The following is a 23,070-nucleotide window of genomic DNA, read 5'->3' on the forward strand; positions in this document are numbered from 1 at the left end:
ATTTGTAAGAAAGGCTCCTTATTTTGGCCCACCGGAGCTTCTCATCACAGGAGCAATTTCCTGACAAGCCAAGGCTAAGAAGCTCGTGAGCTCTCCTAGGAGACCAGGTGCTGTCATTTCATTTAAGGGCCGGCCACAGCTAAAGAAGCTGTTAGCTTACCTTCAGAAAGTATCTCAGAGCGTTAGCCAATATGTAAAATTGGAGATGCTCAGGACCCAATGGGAAGAGATTACTGTTAAAGACCACTCCCAGAAAAGACTCTTAAGGAATGAACCACTCTCTTCTAACTGAAAACAGGTACAGAAGAAGACAAGACTATTTTAAAGCCACTGAAGAGTCTACTATACTATATTCAACTCCAGGCTTGATCCAACTCTGTAACCACATTCTATACTTGAGTTATATGCCTCCCTACTAGGCCGCCATTCCTGTTAGAGCTTGCCCCCTCCCTCTCAGCATGCCACTCAGCATGTTATCAGTAGGTTACGGGGACAGGAATAAATTGACTTTATCAATTTATTCATCAGTGACTAGATAGAAATTCTGTACTTCTGAATTCAAGACTCCAAAGGATGCGCCAAGAGTAGGCGGCAAGAACTTCAAAACCATCTCAAGAACTTTATAACTGGTTTTGCCCTAGATGAGGCCATAGCATCTGGCTGGAGCTGAAGAAGAAAGACTTAAACATAAGCCCACCTTTCACAGCAAGGTGTCAGCCATACATTTAGGGGTTAGCTTGAACACTGGGTATCATTCATGGGAGATTTAACTAAGGGTTGGTTTGCATCAGACCAGCAACTAAATGCAAGTAACAAGTTAAATTTTCTAAGGTTTCTGCCTGTCAGCTTTCTTTTATACTGAGGGGGGCAGAGGCATGAAATGTAAATTCAAGGAATTTGACCTAGAAACCTCAGGTCAAGTTATGCCTGCTTTCCAATAGCTTTCTCCCATTCATGCTTCCCTCTCTTAACAGAGTCTGGCACGTTATAAAAACCACGCCTGGCCTTTCAAAATAGTCCCTAACCTATTAGATCCTGAATCCCAATAGTTCCAACAGAAGGAAACTTTCCTTCAATAGTTGGTCATATAAGAGAATATAAAAACTAAATTCAAGGGAGGTCCTCCCACCCCCACCACAGCCATTTCTTTCCAATAAAAATAAGTCCTGCAGGAGCATTAATTCAAGGCTTTGAGGGAGGTTGGTCAAATACGGAAACAATCTTCCACATTTCTGAAGACGCCTAAGTTTAAGGAGCAGTGAAAATATTCCCTTGAGCTTGGGGATTCCGAGGATCTGGAATTCCGAATCCGATATGTTTCTTACATAAAGACCAAGGAAAATTTACCCTTTTTTCTATTCTTTGTAAAAATAGGCCTGCTGAAAGCCCACTAAACAGGAAATTAAAAGAAAACGTCAAACTAATAGTTTCTTCTCCAACACTTTAAAGAACGTAATGAGAGGATGAGAACAAAGACTCTAAAACAAAGGAAGATCGGTTCCTGTACATGGAAATGCACAGTATTTAATAATTGCCAATAAGTCTTTAAAAGAAAAAAAAAAAAAAAAAAAAAAAAAAACCACCGGGAAGCATGGTCGGGAAAGTGAAGCGTCGTATGCATCGAATTGAGTTGATTTCTAGAAAAACATGAGGTGTCTGAACAACCAGCCAGATTTAAAACTCTGATGCAGAAACTTGTTTGATGGTGGCCGCCTTCTTAAGGGCCTTACCTCTCGCTCTTCTCTAGCTCCCTTCCCTCATCCCACTACAACCGAGCTGGTGAAGAAAACGGCAAAAGACCACCTCATCTTGGGCTCAACTATCATCCAGATTGCGCGACACCGACAGCACCACGTCGAACTCCATTTCTGTCCTCTGCAGAACCCAGCCACTATCTATTTTTTCAAGTCTTCTCCCACCCCATCCCCGCTAAGGCTCCACCTCCCTCGACCCTTTCCTTTCAGACGCGACACCCTTCTAGGACTTTCACAGCTACCAGCGGCATCCACATCCCCCCGTTTCCTAATCCACTCCTGACGCCCACCTCTCCGCTGGCTCAGGATCCCCAAATCCCTGCGGCCAGCGGACTGTGAGGCCGGCCCTGGTCCGAGCCATCCTCGTGATGGTCCCGCCTCACTCACCCTCTGTCACCTCCAGCACCTTAATCTGCTCCTCTGCAGCGGCCCGCACCTCCTGCACGGGGGACAGGATCCCAGTGAGGGTATCCACCAAAGCCTCCTTCAATCCCTGTGCCACTGGACCCGGCAGCCCAGAAGCCGCACCAGCTGCCGCCGCTGCCGCCATCTTTCCTCCCCTCAGCCCGCCAGCCCCGCGGCCGAGACCCGCCACCGAATGACGGCTCCCGCGTACGGCCAATCCGCGAAGCCGCGCCTGCGCATCTAAGTACGCGGGAGCGGGCGGGGGGGCGGGGATAGATCACAGCCTCCGGAGACAGCGCCTTCTGCTGCCAGAACCGAACCGCGCTTTGCCGGCAAGGAACGCTTTGGACGTATTATGCATACAGAATTCCCATAACGGTTTGTAGTCCTGAAGTCGCACGCGCTGTTAGAAACGCGCCTGGAATAAAGGCGTGTAACCTTTATTCCAACTGGGAAGCTCAATAGAGCTGACTCTGATGGCAAGGGAGCGGGTAAGCTAGCTGTGAGGGCGTGAGCATAGAAGGCCCTGCACCTTATCTGCTGTAGATTGTAGTGGGCACGGAAGAGATGCCCTTCCCCTACCTCCCACCCCCATCATCCCTCTCCACCTGCATGATTCTAGGCTCAGATTTAAGACATCTTAGGACAGAGGTCGGGCTTTAAGGAAAGGGGTCAGAATAGCATCTTCTTTAAACTAACACCCCTCCTCTCAACTAAAAACAGCAGGGATTCAATTGGGTCCGTTTAGCTTTAGAGATCCTAAGATGCTGAGGGAGAGGACAGGGAAAAGGGGACATGCAGAAAAACTGAAGTGAAATTGGCGATGGGGAGTGGACCACTTTAGAAAAAAATCCAGTTTTCTAGCTTTTTAGCTTACATGAACACAAGATCAAAAAGGGCTGTCCAGGGGAGAATACCTACAGGTGAAGGAGCGTTTCTCTAGAATGATTTTTTAAAAAATATTATCTACCTATTTGTCGTTATTTTGTTTTGAGACAAGGTCGCATATGGCCCTGACTGACCTCAAACTTGCTCTGTAGCTAACACTGGTCTTGAACTCCCTGATCTTGGTCTTCCTGTGTTTACCTCCCCCCACTGCTGAGATTACAGGTAAATGTGCCACCACACATGGCTCTAGACTGATTCTTTATGTGACTACTAAGAATGAATCCCTCAAATAAATAACATTACTTAATTTTAAGGAAGTGTTGGGGGACACCCAAGCACCTGCTGTGGGTGCCATGATAGATGAATGTGTGATGGAGAGATGGGAAAGATGGAGGAGAAAACCAAGCTGAGGAGAAAGGTGGAACTGGGGACTTGAAGGTGGTGAGGAATAGGGGGATATGAGGAGACCATGCTGAGGTCCTGGCTCCAGCTACCCCCAAGGACCATGTCTGGGTTCCTGGTCCTGCTGCAGCTGTGGTCTGTGTCAATGTTTGTGACCTGAATTAACATCAAAGGCAAAGCAGATGTCAGTGGTCTGGGCTGCCACCAGAGACTGTGTGGATATCTGAGGGGCGTACAGCCATTCATTAATCTGAATGGCTGTACTGACACTTGATGCCATGGGGACATCTGGACCCAAGCTGCTGCCGGGCTTTACATGTCTGGGTTCGAGGTCCTATGGCAGTCAGGTCTGTATTGATGTCCCAGGCCTGTGTTACCACCAAAGGCCATACAGATGTCTCTGGTCTGGACTGCTGCCTGAGACACTGTGCTGAGCTGACCCTGCCCCTTGCCTGGGCAGCATAGTAGAGCTGACCCTGATGGCAAGGGAGCAGGTAAGCTAGCCCTGAGGGCATGAGCATGGAAGGCCCTGCACCTTGTCTGCTGTTCTGTAGTGGGCACAGAAGAGATGCTCTTCCCCCACCCCCACCCCTCTCTACCTGCTGCAGGTGGGAGAGCTGGCCCTGCCCCTCACCAGCTGTAGCACTTAGGAGAGTGAGCCCTGCACCTTGCCTGGGCAGCACCGTAGAGCTGGCCCTGTTAGCAACGGCACAGTGAGTCCTCCTTGAGGACATGAGAGGAGAGTTGAGCCCACCTCTTGTTGGCTGTGGCATTGTGGGAGCTACCTGAGGCAGTACTGGAGAGCTTACCCTGGTGGTGGTGCAGGTGAAGGAGAGCTGGCAGGCTGACCAACTCAGCTACTTCCCAGGCCCAGATCCAGGGCTTTGAGTTGGCCTACCCGAACATCTACCCCATCTATGATCTGCTGGAGCATGTGAAAGGGCCAGTCCTCCAGATCCAAAGCTGCAGGATCTCCTTGCCACAGTGCAACAACAAGATATCTGAGAGGAGTCCCCATGAGGATCCAGTAGTCACAGTGTAGCAGAAGCTAGAGACTCTGAACCAGACCAATGACTCACTGCAATTTGCAAGTGAAGATGTGTGGACAAAGGGGTGTATACTGTGTGACACACTATGACACACTACAGTTTCCACCACTAGATGTTTGGGTTTTCTTGTTTTTCTGTTTTATTCTATTTTATTTGGGAGAGGGGGGAGTTTGCAAGGCTGGAGGGAAGATATGAAAGGGTGGGGAGATGAGTGAGATTGGGGTGCATGACAAAGAAATCAATACTTTTTTAAGTGTGTGTGTGTATGAGTGTGTATGCATGTGTGTGTGCATGTGTGTGCATGTGTATGTATGTGCGTATATATGTGCGTGTGTGTGTGCGTGTGCATGTGTATGCGTGTGTGTGCATGTGTGTGCGTGTGTATGCATGTGTATGTGTGTGTGTATGTATGTGTGTGTATTCGTGTGCCGTGCACTCATGTGTGGGCTATGCCTTGGGATACCTGTAAAGGTCAGAGGACAACTTAGTGTGGAGTTTATCTTTAGTCCCCTTTATGTAAGAGTGAACTCAGGTTGTCAGGGGTGGCAAGTACTTTACCACCCCCTGAGCCATCTAGCTAGCTCAACATTCTTCCCACTACCCCTCAGGGAAATCCTGACTGGAGGGCTAAGGGAGTAAGAGTACCTTAGTGTGGCTAACAAGGGTAGTCACCAGAAATGGCCACAACATAGACACTCTACCCAACAGAGCAAGTAGAGGAGATGAGAGCATGGGATTAAAATGCAGGCCACACGCGGTGGCAGAAGGGATGGAGCGGCTTATGCTGTTGAAACTCAGAGCAGGTATTTCTTGGTAAGTTGCTAAGATTTAGTGCCTCAGATGTGAATACTTTCTAGGAACACTTCTCTTATTCACAAGTGGTGAAGGAAACTAGCAGTTCCAAAAACAGCCCAAGACTGGTTGCTAAACTGATGATAACAACTGCAGCTTAAATGGCCTAACCTGAACATTCTTTGAAAAGAACGTTCTTGAGGAGTGCTCTAAACACATCTGTCACCTCCTGTGTCAAAGAGGGCCAAGGCAGCCTGCCTGTGTTACCATGGTGCTTTCAGAGGAAAGGGAGTGCCTCTTGATTCTGCAGCTCCATAGTAAAGAACAGTAAGGCTTATTTCCTGTCTTACGGTGGCCAGGAGAAACTGGACTCCATTAGAATAGTTGTCCTTTTAGGTAAGTTCACTTTTGCCCTCAAAGAAAATGTGTTTCTCAAATACTGTGACCCTTTAATAATTACTTTGTGGTGATCCCCAACTATTTTTGTTGCTCTTCATAACTGTAATTTCACTACTGTTATGAATTATAATGTAAATATCTGATATGCAGGATATCTGATGGTACCCTTCTGAAAGGGTTATTCAACTCCCAAAGGGGTCTTGGCTCACAGATTGAGAACCATTGGTTTAGAGGATGGTACATTTTCAAACTTTGCAGCAGACAGAGGACTTGAGAGCTCCCCACCCCCAAACTGGAAGCCTTGATTTCTGGTGAGGGAAGCTGTCATAGTTAGCTTCAGCTATTAACTCGACACAAACTAGAATTACCTGCAAAGAACGAACCTCCACTGAAGAATTAACTACATCAGATTGGCCTGTAGCCAAGTTTGAGAACCATTTCTTAATTGGTAATTGACATAGTGGGAGCCAGCCTACTGTAGTTAGTAACATCCCCAGGCAGGTGGGCCTAGGCTATGTAACACCAAAGGGAGCAATCCAGTAAGTAGCACTCCTAAGTGGCCGTGGCTTCAAGCTTCTTCCTAGAGTTCCTGCCTTGGCTTTCCTTTATAACTATGACCTGTAAGAGGAAATAAGACCCCTCTCCTCCCCACGCTGCTTTTGTTCATGTTATCTGCAGCTGAAATAAAGTAGGACAGAAACTGTCCACGACATACAAGCTGGGGTTCTTTCCTATCCACAAACCAGAAGTAAAAAGATTCCTGCTTAGCATTTGGTCAGGCGTTTGGAAGCAGGTGGGGTTTGCTTCTGAATTAGGCAAATGACCACGGCTACCTATCATTGCATACCAAGCATTAAGATAGATGAGACACAGAAACCAAGCAGAGAGTGGGCTAGAAAACCAGAGGACAATACAGGAGATAACTTTATTGAAACGCAAATGGCAGCGAACAGATGAATTTTGCTGGATGGAGACATGCCTGGTAGACAGAGGACCCAGGGAAAGGTAGCCTCTGTGGCGATGGAGGAAGGCCATTTCGGCTGGCCAAGGCATGGATTTAATTTTCAACCAATTCTTTTTTTTTTTTTTTTTTCATTTAAAATGAATTACTGAGGGGACAGCCCAGCTCTCTTCATGATTGTTACCGCAACTATATACAACAATTTGCTTTCCGGATTCAGTTCTGCCTTTTCTACATCAGGTATAAAAGGGAACAGATTGGAATAGGCAAGGGTCAAATGAGAAGAAAGTAAGACAAAGACACAGACACACACATATCCTGGTTTGGGATTTTCTACCCAGTAAGTTTGAAAAAGTGAACATTCTTGCCCATCCTCCACCTGAGGAATGCCATGCATTTGAGAAACAGACTCTTACATGAGCAATGCTTTGTAAAACAGGATAGGGAGGGGGAGGAAAGGAAGCCAGCAGGGCCTGGAACTCACCATAAATTTGTTTTGTTAAAAGCAATAAACCGAACATTAGGAAGTGGGGGTGGGGTGCAGCAGAGCATTATCAGAAACTGGCTGCTGGTGGGAGTTTGCTCCTTTTATCTTCCTTCTTAGAAAAATGCCAGGGAAGCAGGGTGATGCTATAGAAGCTGGGATGCAGGGACACAGGATGATGCTACAGGAGCTGGGATGCAGAGAAGCAGGATGATGCCACAGGAGCTGGGATGCAGGGAAGCAGGATGATGTTATAGGAGCTGGGATGCAGAGAAGCAGGATGATGCTATAGGAGCTGGGATGCAGAGAAGCAGGATGATGCTGTAGGAGCTGGTTGGATGGTAAGGAGGATGATTTTAGTGTAAATGTTTTACTTTTGCTTTCCTTGGACTTTAGTCCTTCCTTCCAGTGCTTAGTCCCTGAGCTCAGGAGAACCAGTACTAGTGATTTTTAATACTCTACACAAAAGTGCTTTTACAGAAGGGAAACCGACAAATTTGAAACAAAACCACTTCTAAAAGTCTCAACTCTTCCATGGCCATAGCAGCAGACCATAGATTTGTGAGTTTGGAAATCTATGAAGCTCTTTCTTAAAAAAGAAAAAATAATTTTTAAAGAGAGGATTTTATTTTGTTTTGTTTGCGGAGTACTGTATTTAGGTCCTGGTGTGGGAAAAGGCAAGGTTGAACTTAAGGATGTAGAAACGTTATTTTCAATGTGTAGAACTCTCCCCTGTGGGCAGAGTAGAGACATGGCCTTTCTGGCATAACTGGGGCCCCATGGCTGTCCGTTGCCCTGGAGAAGAAGGGTCTGGCTAGGCTCTCTGGCTAGGCCCTCAGACTCATCAGTACTCTTAACCACTTAAAGGAGGGAGAGGGTTGTTGCCAGGAGAATGTTTATCATAGAAATGCAAATTAGATTTTATTTTACTTTTCTTACAGTATTATCAGAAAAAGAATACTTCAGAACAGCAATTTGGATGAGACCTCTAACATGATTCCTCCACTGAAGCCCGGTAGTTTGCCAGGTAGACATTTCAGAGGCAGGAAGCTTCCTATTAGAAGCTGCAGTCAGATAGGGAAGATGCAGAGCTTCCCTGACTTCTACCCCAAAGCACATGCTTTCACTCCCAGAAACCTAAGTACGAGAAAAGTAACTTTGAAAATGTCAACATTGGAATTAGACTGTAGATGCTTCTTATTTGTGGTCTTTAAACATCAAACATTTTGGAGCACGGGCTCTCACACACTGGATTCACTAGAGGAACTGTTAAAAGCATTGCTGGGCACCGCCACAAAGATTTGACTTGGTAAGTCTGGGTTAGAGCCTGGGATTCTCTTCCTAACACATCCTTACAAGCTGCTGTTGCTTGTCTGAAAACATCCTTCTAGTGGCACCACTGTATGGAATGAAAGGTTGAACCAAGAACCAGGGATTCCCTTTTCAGGATCACATATCAGAGAATGTTCCCTGTGACAGAATTGTTAAGGAAAATGGCCACAACACCAAACCAGAATGAACTAATATAAATAGGTGAAATTTTAAATTGTCATTTTCTCCCTTTGGTTTCCAAAGTTCAACTGCTCCCTTTCCTTCAAGACTCTGCTGTTTTCCAGTTTACTCCATCTTCCCTACAACAGCACATGCTTCCAGGGCTAGAGTGTATACCAGTGTGTCCTGGGCAGTGGGGAGAGCCAAGCTGGTGGCCCTGTTATCCCTGAGCAGGTTGAGGATTGATTCGGCTGATTCAGGGATGAAGAACAGTGTCTTCAGGCTTTGGCCATTTAGAACACATTTTTGGGCCTCCTTGTTGGGAACTCTCATGGATAGTTATTACAGAGTGATGCAGGTTGAAATCCCAATTACTTGAGAGGCATGTGTGCATGTGCATGCGTGCCTGCAATATTTAGTGAATATAGAGCCATTATGGAGAACTTAGTGAAACTCTGTCTTTAAAGCCAAAGTGAAGGCTAGCAATAGAACTGAGTGATGGGGTACTTGCTGAGTATATGAGAAACCCTGGATTCAATACCCAAAAGTAGAAGAAAAAAAAAGGGGTACCAACACCTGTTGGTACAACCATCTTATCCACCTCTATTAGCCAACCTGTTGTTACAGCCATTTCACTTCTTACCACGGGGGTTGTTGGCTCATGGATCAGTTACCAGCTTCAATTTAGCTAATGCACAGGACTATGGGAAGAAAGGCTACAGAGTGATAAGGAGCTTTAATTAACCATCTGGGTCACTTCAACACTTGAACCCTGGATTAGATTTGTGATCAGCAAACTTCCTCTCCCAAACCTCTTTGCCATAAATAAGATCCCTAGTATCCTTTGGATCACCTGATCAGGCATGTGCTCTCCGTGCACATGCTGGCTGCTGGGAACGGGTTCCATCTGGGGTAATGGGAGGTGTTGAGAGAACCTACTACTTTTCTGGAATAGGACTGGAAACAGAGTTCATCATCAGAGTCCTGGAAGAGGGTGGCACTTCTCTGAATAGCATGACTCATCTTTGAGAGCCATCAGGAAGGAGATGGGTACATGAAGTCCATATAGACTCTTGTAAACTAGAAAACCACACAGCACAAAATGAAAAGGGGAGGGGAAAAATCATTATTTTGTCTTATGTCCATCAGTATGGACAGATTAGAAGGTTGGTAATTCAAGACCCAAATGTTTACCAACCAAGAAAGATTATCTTGTGGGCTCTCTCTTTTACCCCGTTCTCCTTTCTTGCCAGCCTCTACCTTCCAAATAATTAGACTACATGAAAGACACTGGAATAAGGATTTACAGAGACAGAAATAAGCACCAACGAGTTACCAGAAAGTAGGTATCAAAAATAATGTTCCACAAAGCCCCAGAAGATAACAAACAACAAACTGCTCCTGTGTTTGAGAGAGAAGGACAGAGACAGAGAGATGCACAGACATCAGGTCCCATAGCAGCCTCCAATACCTAGTATTTTATTTTAGTGCTTAGGCAGGGACTGAGAAACAAACACATTGAACACAACTTATTGGTCTTCATCCCAAAGTGCAAGGGGCTCTGGCGAGCCTCTCCTGGAGCTGAGGCCCTCCAAAGGTTGATGTTCTTCACCAGCCAACTTTGGTAAGGGATGGAATCAGGAGTTGGAAGGAAAGGGAGTAGCAAAAGTTGCAGAATTAGATAGGTTGGATTCTTCTGAAGGTGCCTGGAGATTGAGAATTTAGCTGTGGGACCCAGTTTTTCCTTTCTGAGGAGTCCTAGTAGTCTCAACCGAGAAGCATGTAGGTTGGGAGGAATGCTGCGGATTTGCTCTTTGCCATGAATTAGGCAGTGAGGGGGAGCTCAGGCTTTTTGCTTCTTAGAAGTCTGGGTGAGCATCCCGAGGGGTTATAGCACCAGGAGGAGGCTCAACCTTCTGCAATTGCCACAGAACCATGATCCTTTTTTTGAGATGGTTGATCCTACTGTGAGGGGCCCAGATGTGCAACTGTAAACAGGGTCCCAGGCTCCAGAAGGAAAGTGGAGGCTTCAAGAACACTTCACTAGATGGGAACACACTTCCTGGAGGACAGCTATTTGAGGCCTGAACTAAATGCAGCAGTCAACTGAGAGAAGAGGGTGGTGGATCCCAGGAATAGAAGTGAAGTTGTAGTATGAGAGGCCTCCAGAATCAACTTGCTGCAGACTCAAATAAAATCCTCGATGGTATCCATGGTTACCACAGAGACAATCCCTCTATAGACTGAGGCAGTTGGAATGGAAGAAGGCATTTCCTACTTTCCTTCTTCTTAAGTAGCCAGTAACATCCGTGTCAGAAGGCACTGGCTGGGCAGCACCAGAAGAGAGAGTGAAAAGCTCAAACAGTACGATGTTAGTGAAAGTCTGAGCCTTGCCGTGGTACTGAAGCTTTGAATAGGGTTCAGAAGAGACCTATGTCCAAAGTAGGCCTATCCAGTCTTCCCTTCCTTCTAAGTTGGAACACCCAGCTCTGGGGGCCTTCTCATTCTGCACAGCAGAGACCTTAAGGCAGTGATTTCAGCACCATCCTTGGACAGCCAGCCTCTTCCCACCACAGAATTGCATATTTTGCAGCTGAGTTTGGGAGCTTCATAGCTCATGGAATTAGCAGCAGTAGCAATAATAGTCTCCAGAATAGAGGACCCTGTCATCCCTGGGGCTACCAGGTGAATATAGAAGCTTTTGCTAGGGGTGGAGGGCACAAGAGGAACAAGCTAGACCTTCTTGAGAATCTAAATGAAAATAGACTGTTAAGAGTCAGATGTTACTCCTTGGTTGGGTAGAACAATGGCCCAGGTTGGTTTGTCCACAGAATCTTGGTATAGATTCTGGTAAGTCTGAAGAGCATACTCCTAGGTCCAGGCTTACTGTATTTATCCCTGAACTGCAGAGTGCTGACACATTAGCCCATGAGGCATTTCAACCTAGAATCTGGTTCCACCGGTTTCCAGAAGTGACAGAAGTAGATTTTCCCACTCAAGACAAGCAAGATTCCATAGTTCTTCAGGCTCCATTTAAACTGATCCCCAATCTTCTGCCCACAACATACTGGAGATCTAATCAAAGGCTTCTTTTAATTGACTCCTTGGGGCTTCACCTGCATTTCTCAGATGACTTTCAAGGTCCAGATAATAAGGGGGTGGTTACTTAAAGGAGATTAACATTGCCTCCTAGACCTTGAACTTAAGGACCTAGTCTTGTCTTTTTTTTTTTTTTTTAAATTAAAAAAAAAACCATAGTGACTGGTACTCGGTTGAATACTCAGTAAGTACTTGTCAAATGAAGGAGTGTGGGTTAGGAAGAGGGCAACTTCTGCAAGACGTAGATCTCTTTGGAAGGCAAATATTGGCCACCAAGTCAGACTCCTCGAGCCTTTTATTCTGATCTGAAGCAGCTTACATGGTTGCTCTATCTCTTATACGTGACTATTCACCTGTCAAAGACAAATGATAAGGGCTAGCTAGGGAATCATGATTCAGTCAGGCAAAGTGGCTACCATCCAAATAGTGCAGTGAGGGCCCTAACAGGCCATAAGACAGGCGTGTGTTTCCAGTATTTTGGTTTTCCTCCCTTTCCACGATGAAGTTCGGTGTAGGTCTGTCATGCCGGAGGATGGCAGTCAAGCTTCCAGGTAGATGTGCTTTCTCAAAAGAAATTAAAGAGACTGAGTTCTTTTTCTCTTACTATTATAAGCCAATGTTTCTTGTCCCATATAAGTCCCAAGGATGCCAGGGATGGTGGCATGGCAGGTATCTAACTTGTACCAATAGTATGGAATTAAATTCTCCAAAGAAACCCACTTGGAAAACAAAACTATCCCCTGGAAGGAAACCCAAGTATCTCATTGACGTGAGGAAACTGGAGAGAGGGGGCAAATAAATAGGTAAATGAAAGAAAAAAAAAATAGAAATAAAATTTAAAAGTTAAAAATTAAAAAGTAGGGTTTATTGACTTTCATGCATGTTCAATTAGAGGGCAGAAAGACAGCGTGGTCTTTCTCTGAAGGCTGTGATGTTACTCTTGTGGTTTGGTGACATTTTAAATTGGCAGCCATCTTGCAATGTCTCCTATTGTCATTGTCATCCAGAAGGCAAGATCTGGCAGCTCTCTTTCCGTCTTGGCAACTGGGTCCCCTCCTTTCCAGCTTCATCTTTTCAAATTGCCATTTTTGCCTTCTACAGGTTGATTTACACATATATTTTTTGTTTTGTTTTGTTTTGTTTTTTGTTAAACCACATGCTTCTTTTTTCTGGGCTCTGGCCAGATCTCTGGGGGAAGGTTGTTGGCAGTGTTGATAGAATTGGGAAGGTTTTGCAAGAAAGTCTGTAGAGCTTCCTGACTCCCTTAGATTTCCCTATGTGTGACTGTCTCAGAGGCGTTCATGAGAACCAGCCTGGAACTGCTCTAGTTGGTTTGTTTGTTTATCTCTTCCGAATCCCTCCCCAGAAAGCCCAAGAGTTTGTAGGTGAAACAAAACCTGAAGAAAAGACCCAGAATCGTCTTTTCTCCTAAGTCATAAGAGGAGGCCAGCAACTGTATTTAAAGGGCACGAGTTCCCAAACTCCACCCCTCCAATTCCTACTAGGAAGTTCTCAAAGGTTCAGCACCGAGAACCCGTCCCTCCTCCTGCCCTCTTCTTCCCTCCTGTTCTCTGGTGAGGCTGGTGAGCCAGAGCTATGAAAGAAGAGGGCAGAGGAGAGCTAATGACGCTGAAGCCAGCCTTCTGCCATCCAGGGTGACAGTGACTGCTGGGCCCTCAGAGTGTCGCCTGGAGGTTGGGGTCCAGGATAGTCTCTCGATCTGGTGACTCAATGTAGTTGGCAGCTTCTTGGAGTTTCAGCAGCATGGCCATCTAAAAAGAGGCAGACATGGGTGAGTGCAAGAGGGGGATGTTGAGTTCTGCCTACAGGGAAATCCAACCGAACCCAATCAGCCAAACCCTACAAGCCTGTATCATGGGTCTGATCCTTGGTGTGTCTAAGACCATGGAGTTTAGAGATGGTTTATAAAAAAGTGACAACTGCTTCAATCCTGATTGTAACCCATGCACATGAACCATCACCTGGGACATCTTTGCTACATGAGCTGTCATAGGTGCAGAGGATACCAAAGAACAATACTTCCCATGCTTCAAGATGCACTCTAGGGAGTGACAGAGGCCCATAAGTAACAGCTTATATGGGGAGTAATGAGAGAAGTGTTATAATTGGCCCTGGACTCTTGGAATTCCCTTGCAGTAGATTATACACCAATAGCTAGGCTCTGTGCTATCCCCAGACACTGTGTCAAGTCTACCACCTCAGCATACTCTTCCTCATTCTGTAGTTCAGGCTTCAGCTAAGTGAGCCTGGTTGGTGTGCTACTCACACGACTGTCAGCCTCTTCTACCTGTGTTATTAATCACTTCCAATTAAAAAGTGTCTTGACATAGAGAGCAGCTGTTTTCAGCAAAGTCAAAATTTAAGTAAAAATATATTATGATTCAATTAGAATTACTCCCTACTGGAAAGGTGCAATGGCAAGATCATTTGATTTGTGTGTATTAACACACACATTGCATTCTGCTAACTTACCCTCTAACATGGTTTTTGGTGACGAATATCCCCACATCAGAGTATAAAAGTCTACGCTTCCGACACTGTGCCTGTCACCAATGTAAAAGAGTAGCTCCTTGACTTAATTTGCATTTTTCCTCATTGTTAGACAGGTTGAGGATCTTATGTCCTTATGTCATTTCCTATAATCCAATGCCTGTTGAATTTTTCACTCAATCTTTCGTTTATAAGCTTATTTTTTTATGTAATTTATTTTTATTTATTTCTTTTTTATTGTTCTCTCTCTCTCTCTCTCTCTCTCTCTCTCTCTCTCTCTCTCTCTCTCTCTGTGTGTGTGTGTGTGTGTGTGTGTGTGTGTGTGTGTGTGTGTGTGAGATGCAGGTGAACACGGGTGAATGGCATTCATGTGGAGGTCAGTGGACAACTTTTGGGAGTCAGTTCTCTCCGGAAACTGGTTGTCAGCTTTGTGTGACAAATTCTTTTACCTGTTGAGCCATCTTGCCAGCCATGAGAGCGTCTTTTTAACTTTATATATTGAAGATACTAATTGTTTTGGTTAGACCCATGGAAGTATCTCCCCCTAGCTTACTTTTTACAGAATTCATGCAGCTGATGACGTCTCAGAAGAATATCAGGGGAGGCAGAGGGGAAAGAGCTAACAGCCCTTACTGGGCTATTTCCTTGGTTTATGAGAGTTTCTACATTTTTAATTTTTATTATTATTAATTGTGTGTATCTCTGTGTAGGTATGTTCACGTGAGCACAGAGCCCACATAGGAACTGTGTCAGATCCCCTCAGAGCTGGAGTCCTAAGCTTAGATGGGTGCTGAAAACCAAATCTGGGTTCTCTGGAAGAGCAGCAGAGCTGGGCCTCCTCTGCAGCCCTTCTTTGGTCTATTTTCTGCCCGAAACGAGTCTTAGCTAGAATACATTTTCCCGAGTGTGTTATTTAGTTTCAGCAAGGATGCAGGCATGAGATCGACCCAAGAATCCTGATGCTTGGAGTTCCTCACTAGCCTCGTTCTGGTCCTGGCTTTGCTAAAACCTTTCAGTGCTCAAGCCCCATCAACACATATGTGAAGAGTGTATGAACTCAGTTCTGTAATCCTCTGTCACTTTTTTTTTAAAGATGACTTTTACTCACCAGGGGGTCTGAGTCGAGGGAGTTTGGGGTGCTGTCTTTGACTGTCCTATCCTCTGGAGGTGAGGCAATGCTGTGAGGGCCAACAGAAGGTGGGGGCAAGTGGTATAGCTTTGATTGGTCTTGTTGGGCTGATGGCCATGGAAGTGTGTCCCGGACCCATTCCACCGGATCTTCCCAAGCAGCTTTCTGTCCATGAACCTGGAGAGGAAAAACATGAGCAATGAGAGGGGCAACAGACTGGAAGCTTACTTATGTTGTCTCCCCTGTGCTTCATAAAAAATACAGTCCCTGTAAATACATCCTTCCTTAAACAGAAAGACTTGAGGTTTTCATCTGTGTAGTTGAACTTGCCATGAAAGAAAATAAGTTGGTATAAACTGCCAGAAAAATTAAGAATAATTTCTCATATTGTCTTAAAAGTTTGTTTAGAGGTGGTAGGGTCTCACTATATAGCTCTTCTTAGTCTGGAACTCATTATGTAGACTAGGCTGGCCTTGAACTCATGGAGCTCAACTGTCTCTGCCTCCCAACTGCAAGTGCTGGGATTAAAGGCATGTGCCACCACAGGTCTAGATAATTTCTTTTAAAAACAGTACCACTATGTGGTCCTGGCTGTTGTGGTGCTTGCTATGTAATGTAGTCCAGGCTGACCTCAAACTCATAGCTTCTGGAGATTACAATCATGTGCCACATACCTAGTTAAACCTTAAAAATAGTTAATTTTGTTCACTAGGTAGTGCAGGCTGGCCTCAAATCTGTGACACGCATGCACTGTCCATTTATCCAAATGCTAGATTTAAAGACATGTGACACACCATGGCCTAGATTAACTAACAATGTATTTATTTATTTAGGATCTGGGAATTAAGACTTTGGACTTAAGTCTAGTAGACAAATGATCTACCACTGAGCTGTCTTTTGAGTCCTATACTTATCTATTTTATTTAAAAATAAAAATTGCATTCAAGACAGGTGACTCAAGAGGGTAGGATACAGGCAAAGGAAACATGACTCATGAGAGAAGTTATAAAGCTATGCTTTTTTTCTGGTTTCAACTCTGTCATAGCTGCTGCTGCTGCTGGTGATGATTTTTGTCCATGTGGTAGATAAATAAATGAATAAAAATGTAATCCATGGTAAGAGTGGAAAGCCCAGGGTGACACTACATGGCTCCAGCAAAGCCATTCTAACTGTATGGACGTTCACTGAGATGTCCAGACTTTGAGACTGGATGAGCGTTTAACAAGCGTTTAAGTGGTTCCTTAATCTAGCTGTGTGATGTTTTATTTGTGAGTCTCTGGGGAAAAAAAAGCAATGAAAATATTATAGAATAATTGTATACATTTATAAAGCCCAGCATATTTAAAACACGTACCAGTTATGGAATGGTCAAATCAGTCTAATGATCTATTTTGTGGGGAGAATACTTTATATTTTCTTTTAAAGTATACGGTAATTGACCTTAGTTGCCAAGTCAGACAGTACATCTCTTGAACTTATTTCCTCTGTCTGGATGAAATACTGTATCCTCTGGCTGATACTGACTCCACCCACCTCTCTACCCCTGCCAACCACCTACTCTTCTCTGCTACTATGTGTTTGGCTTTGGTCAGCTCCACATGCGAATGAGAACATGTATTAGTATTGCTTTTTTATCCTTGGTTTATTATACTTAACATAATGTTCTATAGGTTCATCTGACTAATAGGTCATCCATTTCAATTGACCCATATCCATGTCCAGATTGCAATGTATGTATACGCATACATCTTCATTGTTCATTCACCCATGATTGATGCCTATGTTACACTAAAATTATGTACAAATTTTATGACCCTGTAATTATACTTTCCAGAGAGTAATTCTTCAATTTTAGTCATATAATATCTTTTAATATTTGATTTTTTTGCGGGGGGGGGGGGGGTAGTGGTGGTGGTGGTGGTGGTGTATTTCAAGACAGGGTTTCTTTGTGCACTAGAGTCCTGGCTGTCCTGAACTCACTCTGTAGACCAGGCTGGTCTTGAGCTCACAGAGCTCCACTTGCCTATGCCTCCTAAGTGCTGAGATTAAAAGTGTATACTACTGCTGCCTGCCTAGATACTATCTTTTAAATTGGAAATCTACTAATTATATGATAAAATTTCCTTAATAATACCACAAATTTATAAATAAAACAATGGCTTTTTTTTGTTGTTTGTTTGTTTGGTTTTTTTTTGTTTGTTTGTTTGTTTTTCGAGACAGGTTTCTCTGTGTAGCCCTGGCTGTCCTGGAACTCATTCTGTAGACCAGGCTGGCCTGGAATTTAGAAATCCGCTTGCCTCTGCCTCCCAAGTGCTGGGATTAAAGGCGTGCGCCACCACCACCCGGCAACAATGGCTTATTGTATTTGCCAGAAAATACCTTTAGAAATTCAATATATCATCATAAAAATCTATCTCAATAAAATTACTTTTATGGGTGAAACATCACTGAGAACTACCAGTCATTGAATCACAGGATGTTTGTGCTAGAATGGGTGTCAATGATCATTATGAGCTAATTACAGGTGGTCAAACTTACCTAACTTCACAACAGGCTCTAAATAGCTATTTCTCAAGAGAAGACATGCAAAGACCCAGAAGGTCATTTCAATATCCTCAGGATCACTAATCACTAGGATAATGCTAATCAAAACCAAAATTAGTTAAGAGCTCACCCCACTAAGAATGTTGATTCCTCAAAAGACTACAGACCACAAATGTGGGGCAGATAGAAGCCTTGTACACTACTGGTGGGAATGTAAATTAATATCTCCATGATGGAAAACAGTATGATGACCCCTCTAAAAATTCAAAATAGAACTACTGTATGATCTAGTAATCTTCCTGCTAAGTATATATTCAGAAGAAAGGAGGCTGGTATGCTTAAGAGACATACATCTTCACTCCCATGTTGGTTCAGTACTGACATAGCTAAGTGATGGAAATTACCCAAGTGTCAATCAACCAATGAACAGGATAAAGAAAATCTGTCTACATATATAGTGGAATATGGCTCAGTCTTATAAGAACTGAAACCCTGTCATTTGCAACAGGCGTGGTTGCAAGTAAGGAAATAGGCCGCACAGAGAAAGATAAGCATCATGGGATCCCAGTCCTATGTGGTATATAAAAATCGATCTTATAAATAGTATAGATAGATAGATCTTAAGAATAGTGGTTATCAGAGGCTGGGAAGCCCAGGAAGAGAAAACTGGGGAAAGCTGATCAGTGGGCAACACGTCCTTGTCAGAGAGCAGTCAGAGCCTGAGTAGAGTCAGAGGGTGCAGCTCACCTTGATCCCGTCCTTGGCACCTTCCTGTAGATAGGGAATGATGGAGTTGTTCCACAGGTCAATGAACCAGGTCCGGAAGTCCTCAATGCCGATGGGACAGGAGAGAAAGAAGCAAGGGCCTAGAGAAAACAATGCAGCCATGAAGAAGCCTGAGAACCTTCACCTGCCTTGCTTCTTTTCCTCCTTACTACAAGACACCAAGGGTGTGGCATCCAGAGCATCAGAGGAAATTAGAAGTCATTCAAGAGCAGTGGGGCCGACTGTCTGGCAAACCAATGATATTTACAAGAAGGAAGGGTCTCAATTCCCTCCAGGATGCCTTCTCTCCCTTTTGCCATTAACCGTGAAGAGAAGTCGGGGGTGGGGTGGGGTGGGGGCAGCTTTACATTTTAACCTAGGGCCTTGCACATGTAAGTACATGCTCTACCACTGAGCTGTGCTCAAGGCATGTTTATTTTGTTTAATTAACCTATTTTTAAGATTAGGGGAGGTTTCAATATGCTGTTCAGGCTGGCCTTGAACTTGTAGTGGGTCCAAGCAATTCTGTCTCAGCTTACTCAATAACTAGAACCACAGGTGCACACCACACAGCCTGGCTTTCTGAGGTCTGAAGGGTTTATCCAATCCATAGAGCTGGGTCGGAAGGGCTTGTTAAATACTCAAGTGGGTCGACTCCAGTAAGCAAAGAACGCCTTCCTCCAGGGGGTAAGATACAAGAAGGGAAATTGCTTCCAGTCCCCTTCCCCCCCCCACCCCCCCCCCCCCCCGGGAAGCTGGATCCAGTACCAATGAGGAAGTCCGAGGTGCTGTGCTTCTCAAGGAAGGTGTGGAGGTGATACCACAGCTTGGGCACCCAGTCTAGCACCCGGAGCAGCTCCTCCTTGTTAGCATTGACGTCACTGTCTGACTCGACCAACTTCCTCCGCAGGTAACGGACCAGAAAGCCATTGGCTGGCTCTACGTTGTTCGAGAAGGTCAGCATCCTGCCACCAGGGATAGGAAGAACAGGGTCAGGGTGTCAGTGGGGACATTGGCAGGATCCATTCCCTGAGAGTCTGGCCATCGTCCTGCCTGTCTCCCACTAACGCCCCCTTGACTTCTCAAGCGGCAGTTAGGTAGCAGCTCTGGGCAGGCAGGGACCAAGAGGAAAGTCCTCAGCACAGCAGCCAGCCAGCCTTTTGTTCCTTCCTGTCCCTTAAAACCCTCCTCTTCCACACTGATGTACAAGACCATCTGCCTCCTGTTGTTCTACAGCCTGAAAGGGTCTACCCATTCTCTCTTGCTACTTACGGCTCCTCCGCCCACAAGTTCAGGATTTACTTATAATTTACAGACTCTTGAGGAAGGCCAGAAGGTTTGTGCAAGGACATAGTTCTTACCTGAAGCTCAAGTGTAAGCCATGGTTTGGTGTCATTTTTACAGGCTGGTTGGTGGTACCTATAATATAGGGACTGTGGGAAAAAAGGAGGCTTCACTTAGACCCACCTTAACGATTAATGTCTGCCACGTGCACACAATGGGCAACTCATAGGCTGGACTGGGCTGCTCCTCCCTCTTCCCACGGGGCTAAATGGTCCTCCCCGATCTTACCATTTGTGATACTTGCAGGTGAGGGCCCCATTGACCAGCTCACTGATGGAGCCTGCTTCACTCAGATCATCCAGGAGGATCACCAAGGGCACATCCCCTATTCCTGTTTCCCGGTCTATCTGGTTGGCTAGGTTGGAGAGGTACAGTTGCAGATCCTGGAATAAATGAAGACAGTGGGTAAGCGCTCAGGAATCGGCACTTGAAGAGCCTTAGCAAGATTTTTGGAGAAGCGGAGAAGCTTTGTTAATTCCATATTTCCCTGGGGCCCTTGGTCCCTGCTGGATATACAGAACATTCATATTCTCATTCTCATTCTCTCTCTCTCTCTCTCTCTCTCTCTCTCTCTCTCTCTCTCTCTCTCTCTCTTTACCTCTTTACCTCTCTATATCTATCATCCATCCATCTATTGGCTCATCTATCTACTTACCTACCTACCTACCTACCTACCTACCTATCTTCTGAAGATCTGGGGACTGAACCTAGGCCCTTGCACATGCTAGGCAGGCATTCTACCACTAAGCTAAAAAGCAAACCCTTTGAGAAGTAATCCTAAATCCCCACAAAGTATGGATTATCTATTCTGAAGTAGCTTTTCATGGAGTTGAACTTCTCAGCTTTGGAGAGCCAAGGCTTGTACCATTCCAGTTTTAGGGTACACTCAAGGTCCATCTCTGGGGGAGATGTCATGTAATATTTAATTCTGAATACCTCCCCCCCATAGCCCATGGTCTGATGGTAATACTGAGACGCAAGGTGGTGGGAAGAAGATAAAACTGAATGGCTATGATTGACAGCACTGGCAGAGTGCAGAGGAGAAGAGGCTACAGTTCACTGTTGATTGTCTAAAGGAACTGAGGTAGTGGTGAGAAAAACTATGAAGGAGAAAGGTATGGGCAAAAGAAGCTAAGAGCAAGCAAGCCAGGGCTGGTGGCACGATCTAAAATCCTAGTTTCTTGGGAGACTGAGGCAAGAGGGTTGCAAGTTTAGGCAACCTGGGAAACTTATGGAGACCCTGTTTCAAAGTAAGTAAGTAAGTGAGAGCTTGGGGATGTAGCTCAGTTTACAAAGTGCTTACCCAGCACGCACAAGGCCTATGCTAAATGCTCAACACCATACACAAGCAACTGGGGCAGGGGAGAGGATGGTGGGAGGACTGCTAGTTCTGGGCCAGCCTGGGCTACATAGCAAGACCCTGACTGGAAAGAAAGAAAGAAAGAAAGAAAGAAAGAGGAGAGGAGAGGAGAGGAGAGGAGAGGAGAGGAGAGGAGAGGAGAGGAGAGGAGAGGAGAGGAGAGGTGTGAAGGAGAGAAGAGATGACAAGAAAGGAGTACCAGAAGGAAGGGGTGGGAAAGAACACTGGAGATGAAGAAGAAAGTAAGGCAGAGCTGTGGGAAGGGAAAAGGACTAGGGGCAGGGAGAGGCCAGGGAAAGGCTTGCAGGAGACCAAGGCCTGCACAGACTGGTAGGAGGTCTCAGGAGGAAGCCACCTTGCAAGACTGCTGGTGCATGTTGAAAGTGCTGACGATGCCGTCCGTGACCTCACGGCCTGAGCGCTCCACCAGGTACTCGGCTAGCCGATTGGTCAAGTAGGTCTTGCCGGTGCCACTGGGGCCGGACAGCACCAGGCGCCGGTGCTTGAGCAGGAGGCTTATGTAGTGCTGCATCATGGGCTTGGGGATGAGAGTCTCGAACACCAGGCTGTCCACACACTTCTCCTTCAGACCTGCACCCCACCCCAGAAAGCATGAGTCTTCACCAGCCCTCGGGGTAGCAAGACACCCAGTGTGCTTTCCCATCACCACGTATGGGGTCCACTGAAGAAAGTCAGAGACACCTGTCTTATAGCTCCAGAGAAACCCCCTCACCCCCAGCTCTGAAAACCTGGCCCTCATTTTTAGGGATACACTATGAGCTATACAGGAGAATGGGTAGAGGAGGAAGTCTGAGTCTGGTAAAAAACATCAGACTGGATCTTACTAATTTGTTTTATTTCCTGTATTACCCAAGCTCCTTCACGTTAAGAAATTCTCATTACAAGAACGTATGATACATTATCTGGCAATCCTCTCCTGGCCGCCATGCTACACTACATCACCCCAAGAGACAAAGACTGACCTTTGAGGGCGACTGATATGTTATTGACACCTCGGCGGCAAGGAGGCATCTCTGGGGGCTCAGTGTCCAGCACTCGTTTCACGTGGCTGAGACTGTAGCCGTGTATGGACTCAGTGCTTAGTCCCAGGGTGGAAGCTGGGTCCATTTTAGAGATGTAGTCCTGAGGGGAGAACAAAGTGCTGAAAAGACACAGCTACAGATGGGAAAGCCATAAGAAAGAACAAATACTAGGTAAAGCAGTAAGAGACGAGGAAGACCAGGCGATGTGCATCCTTCTACTCTGTCCTCCTCAGTAAAGCACCAAAGGTTCCTAGGATCCCAAGGCCTGGATGGCTGAAGGCCCCTTGAGAAGAACCTCTGTGGGTGTGAGGAGCATCTTACCTTGAACACTTGGAAAACGGCTTCATCCAGCATCTTCCAGTCAACTTTGCCGCTGACCTTGCTGCAACCCAGGAAGAACTCCTGCTGCTTTAAGTCCTGTAGGGTTAAGGTTGAAGCATGTGAACCTCAGCAAAGATGACACTAGAAAGGGGGATCGCAGAACGCCTCAGGAGTTGAGTACTCTAGTTGTGCAAATGTTCAGAGCTCTTACTTTCTTGTACGTGGGTGATGGTACAGGTGCTCCTCTGCTGTGACAGCAACCCCCAAGAGAGGAGGCAGGAAGATCAGAATGTTAGGTTAGCCTCTGCTACATAGTGGGTTCAAACTTA

General features: G+C 45.5%; 2 protein-coding genes across 5 annotated transcripts in view; both read right to left on the minus strand.

Moving 5' to 3' along the window:
* Positions 1–2,369, minus strand: part of Ipo9 (importin 9) — a 50,744-nt gene extending 48,375 nt beyond the window's left edge. The window contains exon 1 of the mRNA XM_034512820.2: positions 2,142–2,369. Within this exon, the coding sequence (XP_034368711.1) occupies positions 2,142–2,304 (163 nt within the window). The 5' untranslated portion in view covers positions 2,305–2,369. The remainder of the gene's footprint in view (positions 1–2,141) is intronic.
* A 4,226-nt stretch (positions 2,370–6,595) lies between these two features.
* Nav1 (neuron navigator 1) overlaps positions 6,596–23,070 on the minus strand; it is a 246,086-nt gene continuing 229,611 nt past the window's right edge. For all 4 annotated transcript variants that reach the window (XM_034513255.2, XM_076941255.1, XM_076941256.1 and 1 more), the window contains 9 exons: positions 22,742–22,837; positions 22,361–22,520; positions 21,733–21,968; positions 20,246–20,400; positions 20,035–20,106; positions 19,442–19,638; positions 18,656–18,774; positions 15,344–15,541; positions 6,596–13,496 (listed from right to left, as the gene is read on the minus strand). In XM_034513255.2, the coding sequence (XP_034369146.1) occupies positions 13,401–13,496; positions 15,344–15,541; positions 18,656–18,774; positions 19,442–19,638; positions 20,035–20,106; positions 20,246–20,400; positions 21,733–21,968; positions 22,361–22,520; positions 22,742–22,837 (1,329 nt within the window). In that variant the 3' untranslated portion in view covers positions 6,596–13,400. The remainder of the gene's footprint in view (positions 13,497–15,343; positions 15,542–18,655; positions 18,775–19,441; positions 19,639–20,034; positions 20,107–20,245; positions 20,401–21,732; positions 21,969–22,360; positions 22,521–22,741; positions 22,838–23,070) is intronic.

This window comes from Arvicanthis niloticus, chromosome 10, assembly GCF_011762505.2.
Source record: "Arvicanthis niloticus isolate mArvNil1 chromosome 10, mArvNil1.pat.X, whole genome shotgun sequence".
In the NCBI taxonomy this organism is placed as follows: domain Eukaryota; kingdom Metazoa; phylum Chordata; class Mammalia; order Rodentia; family Muridae; genus Arvicanthis; species Arvicanthis niloticus.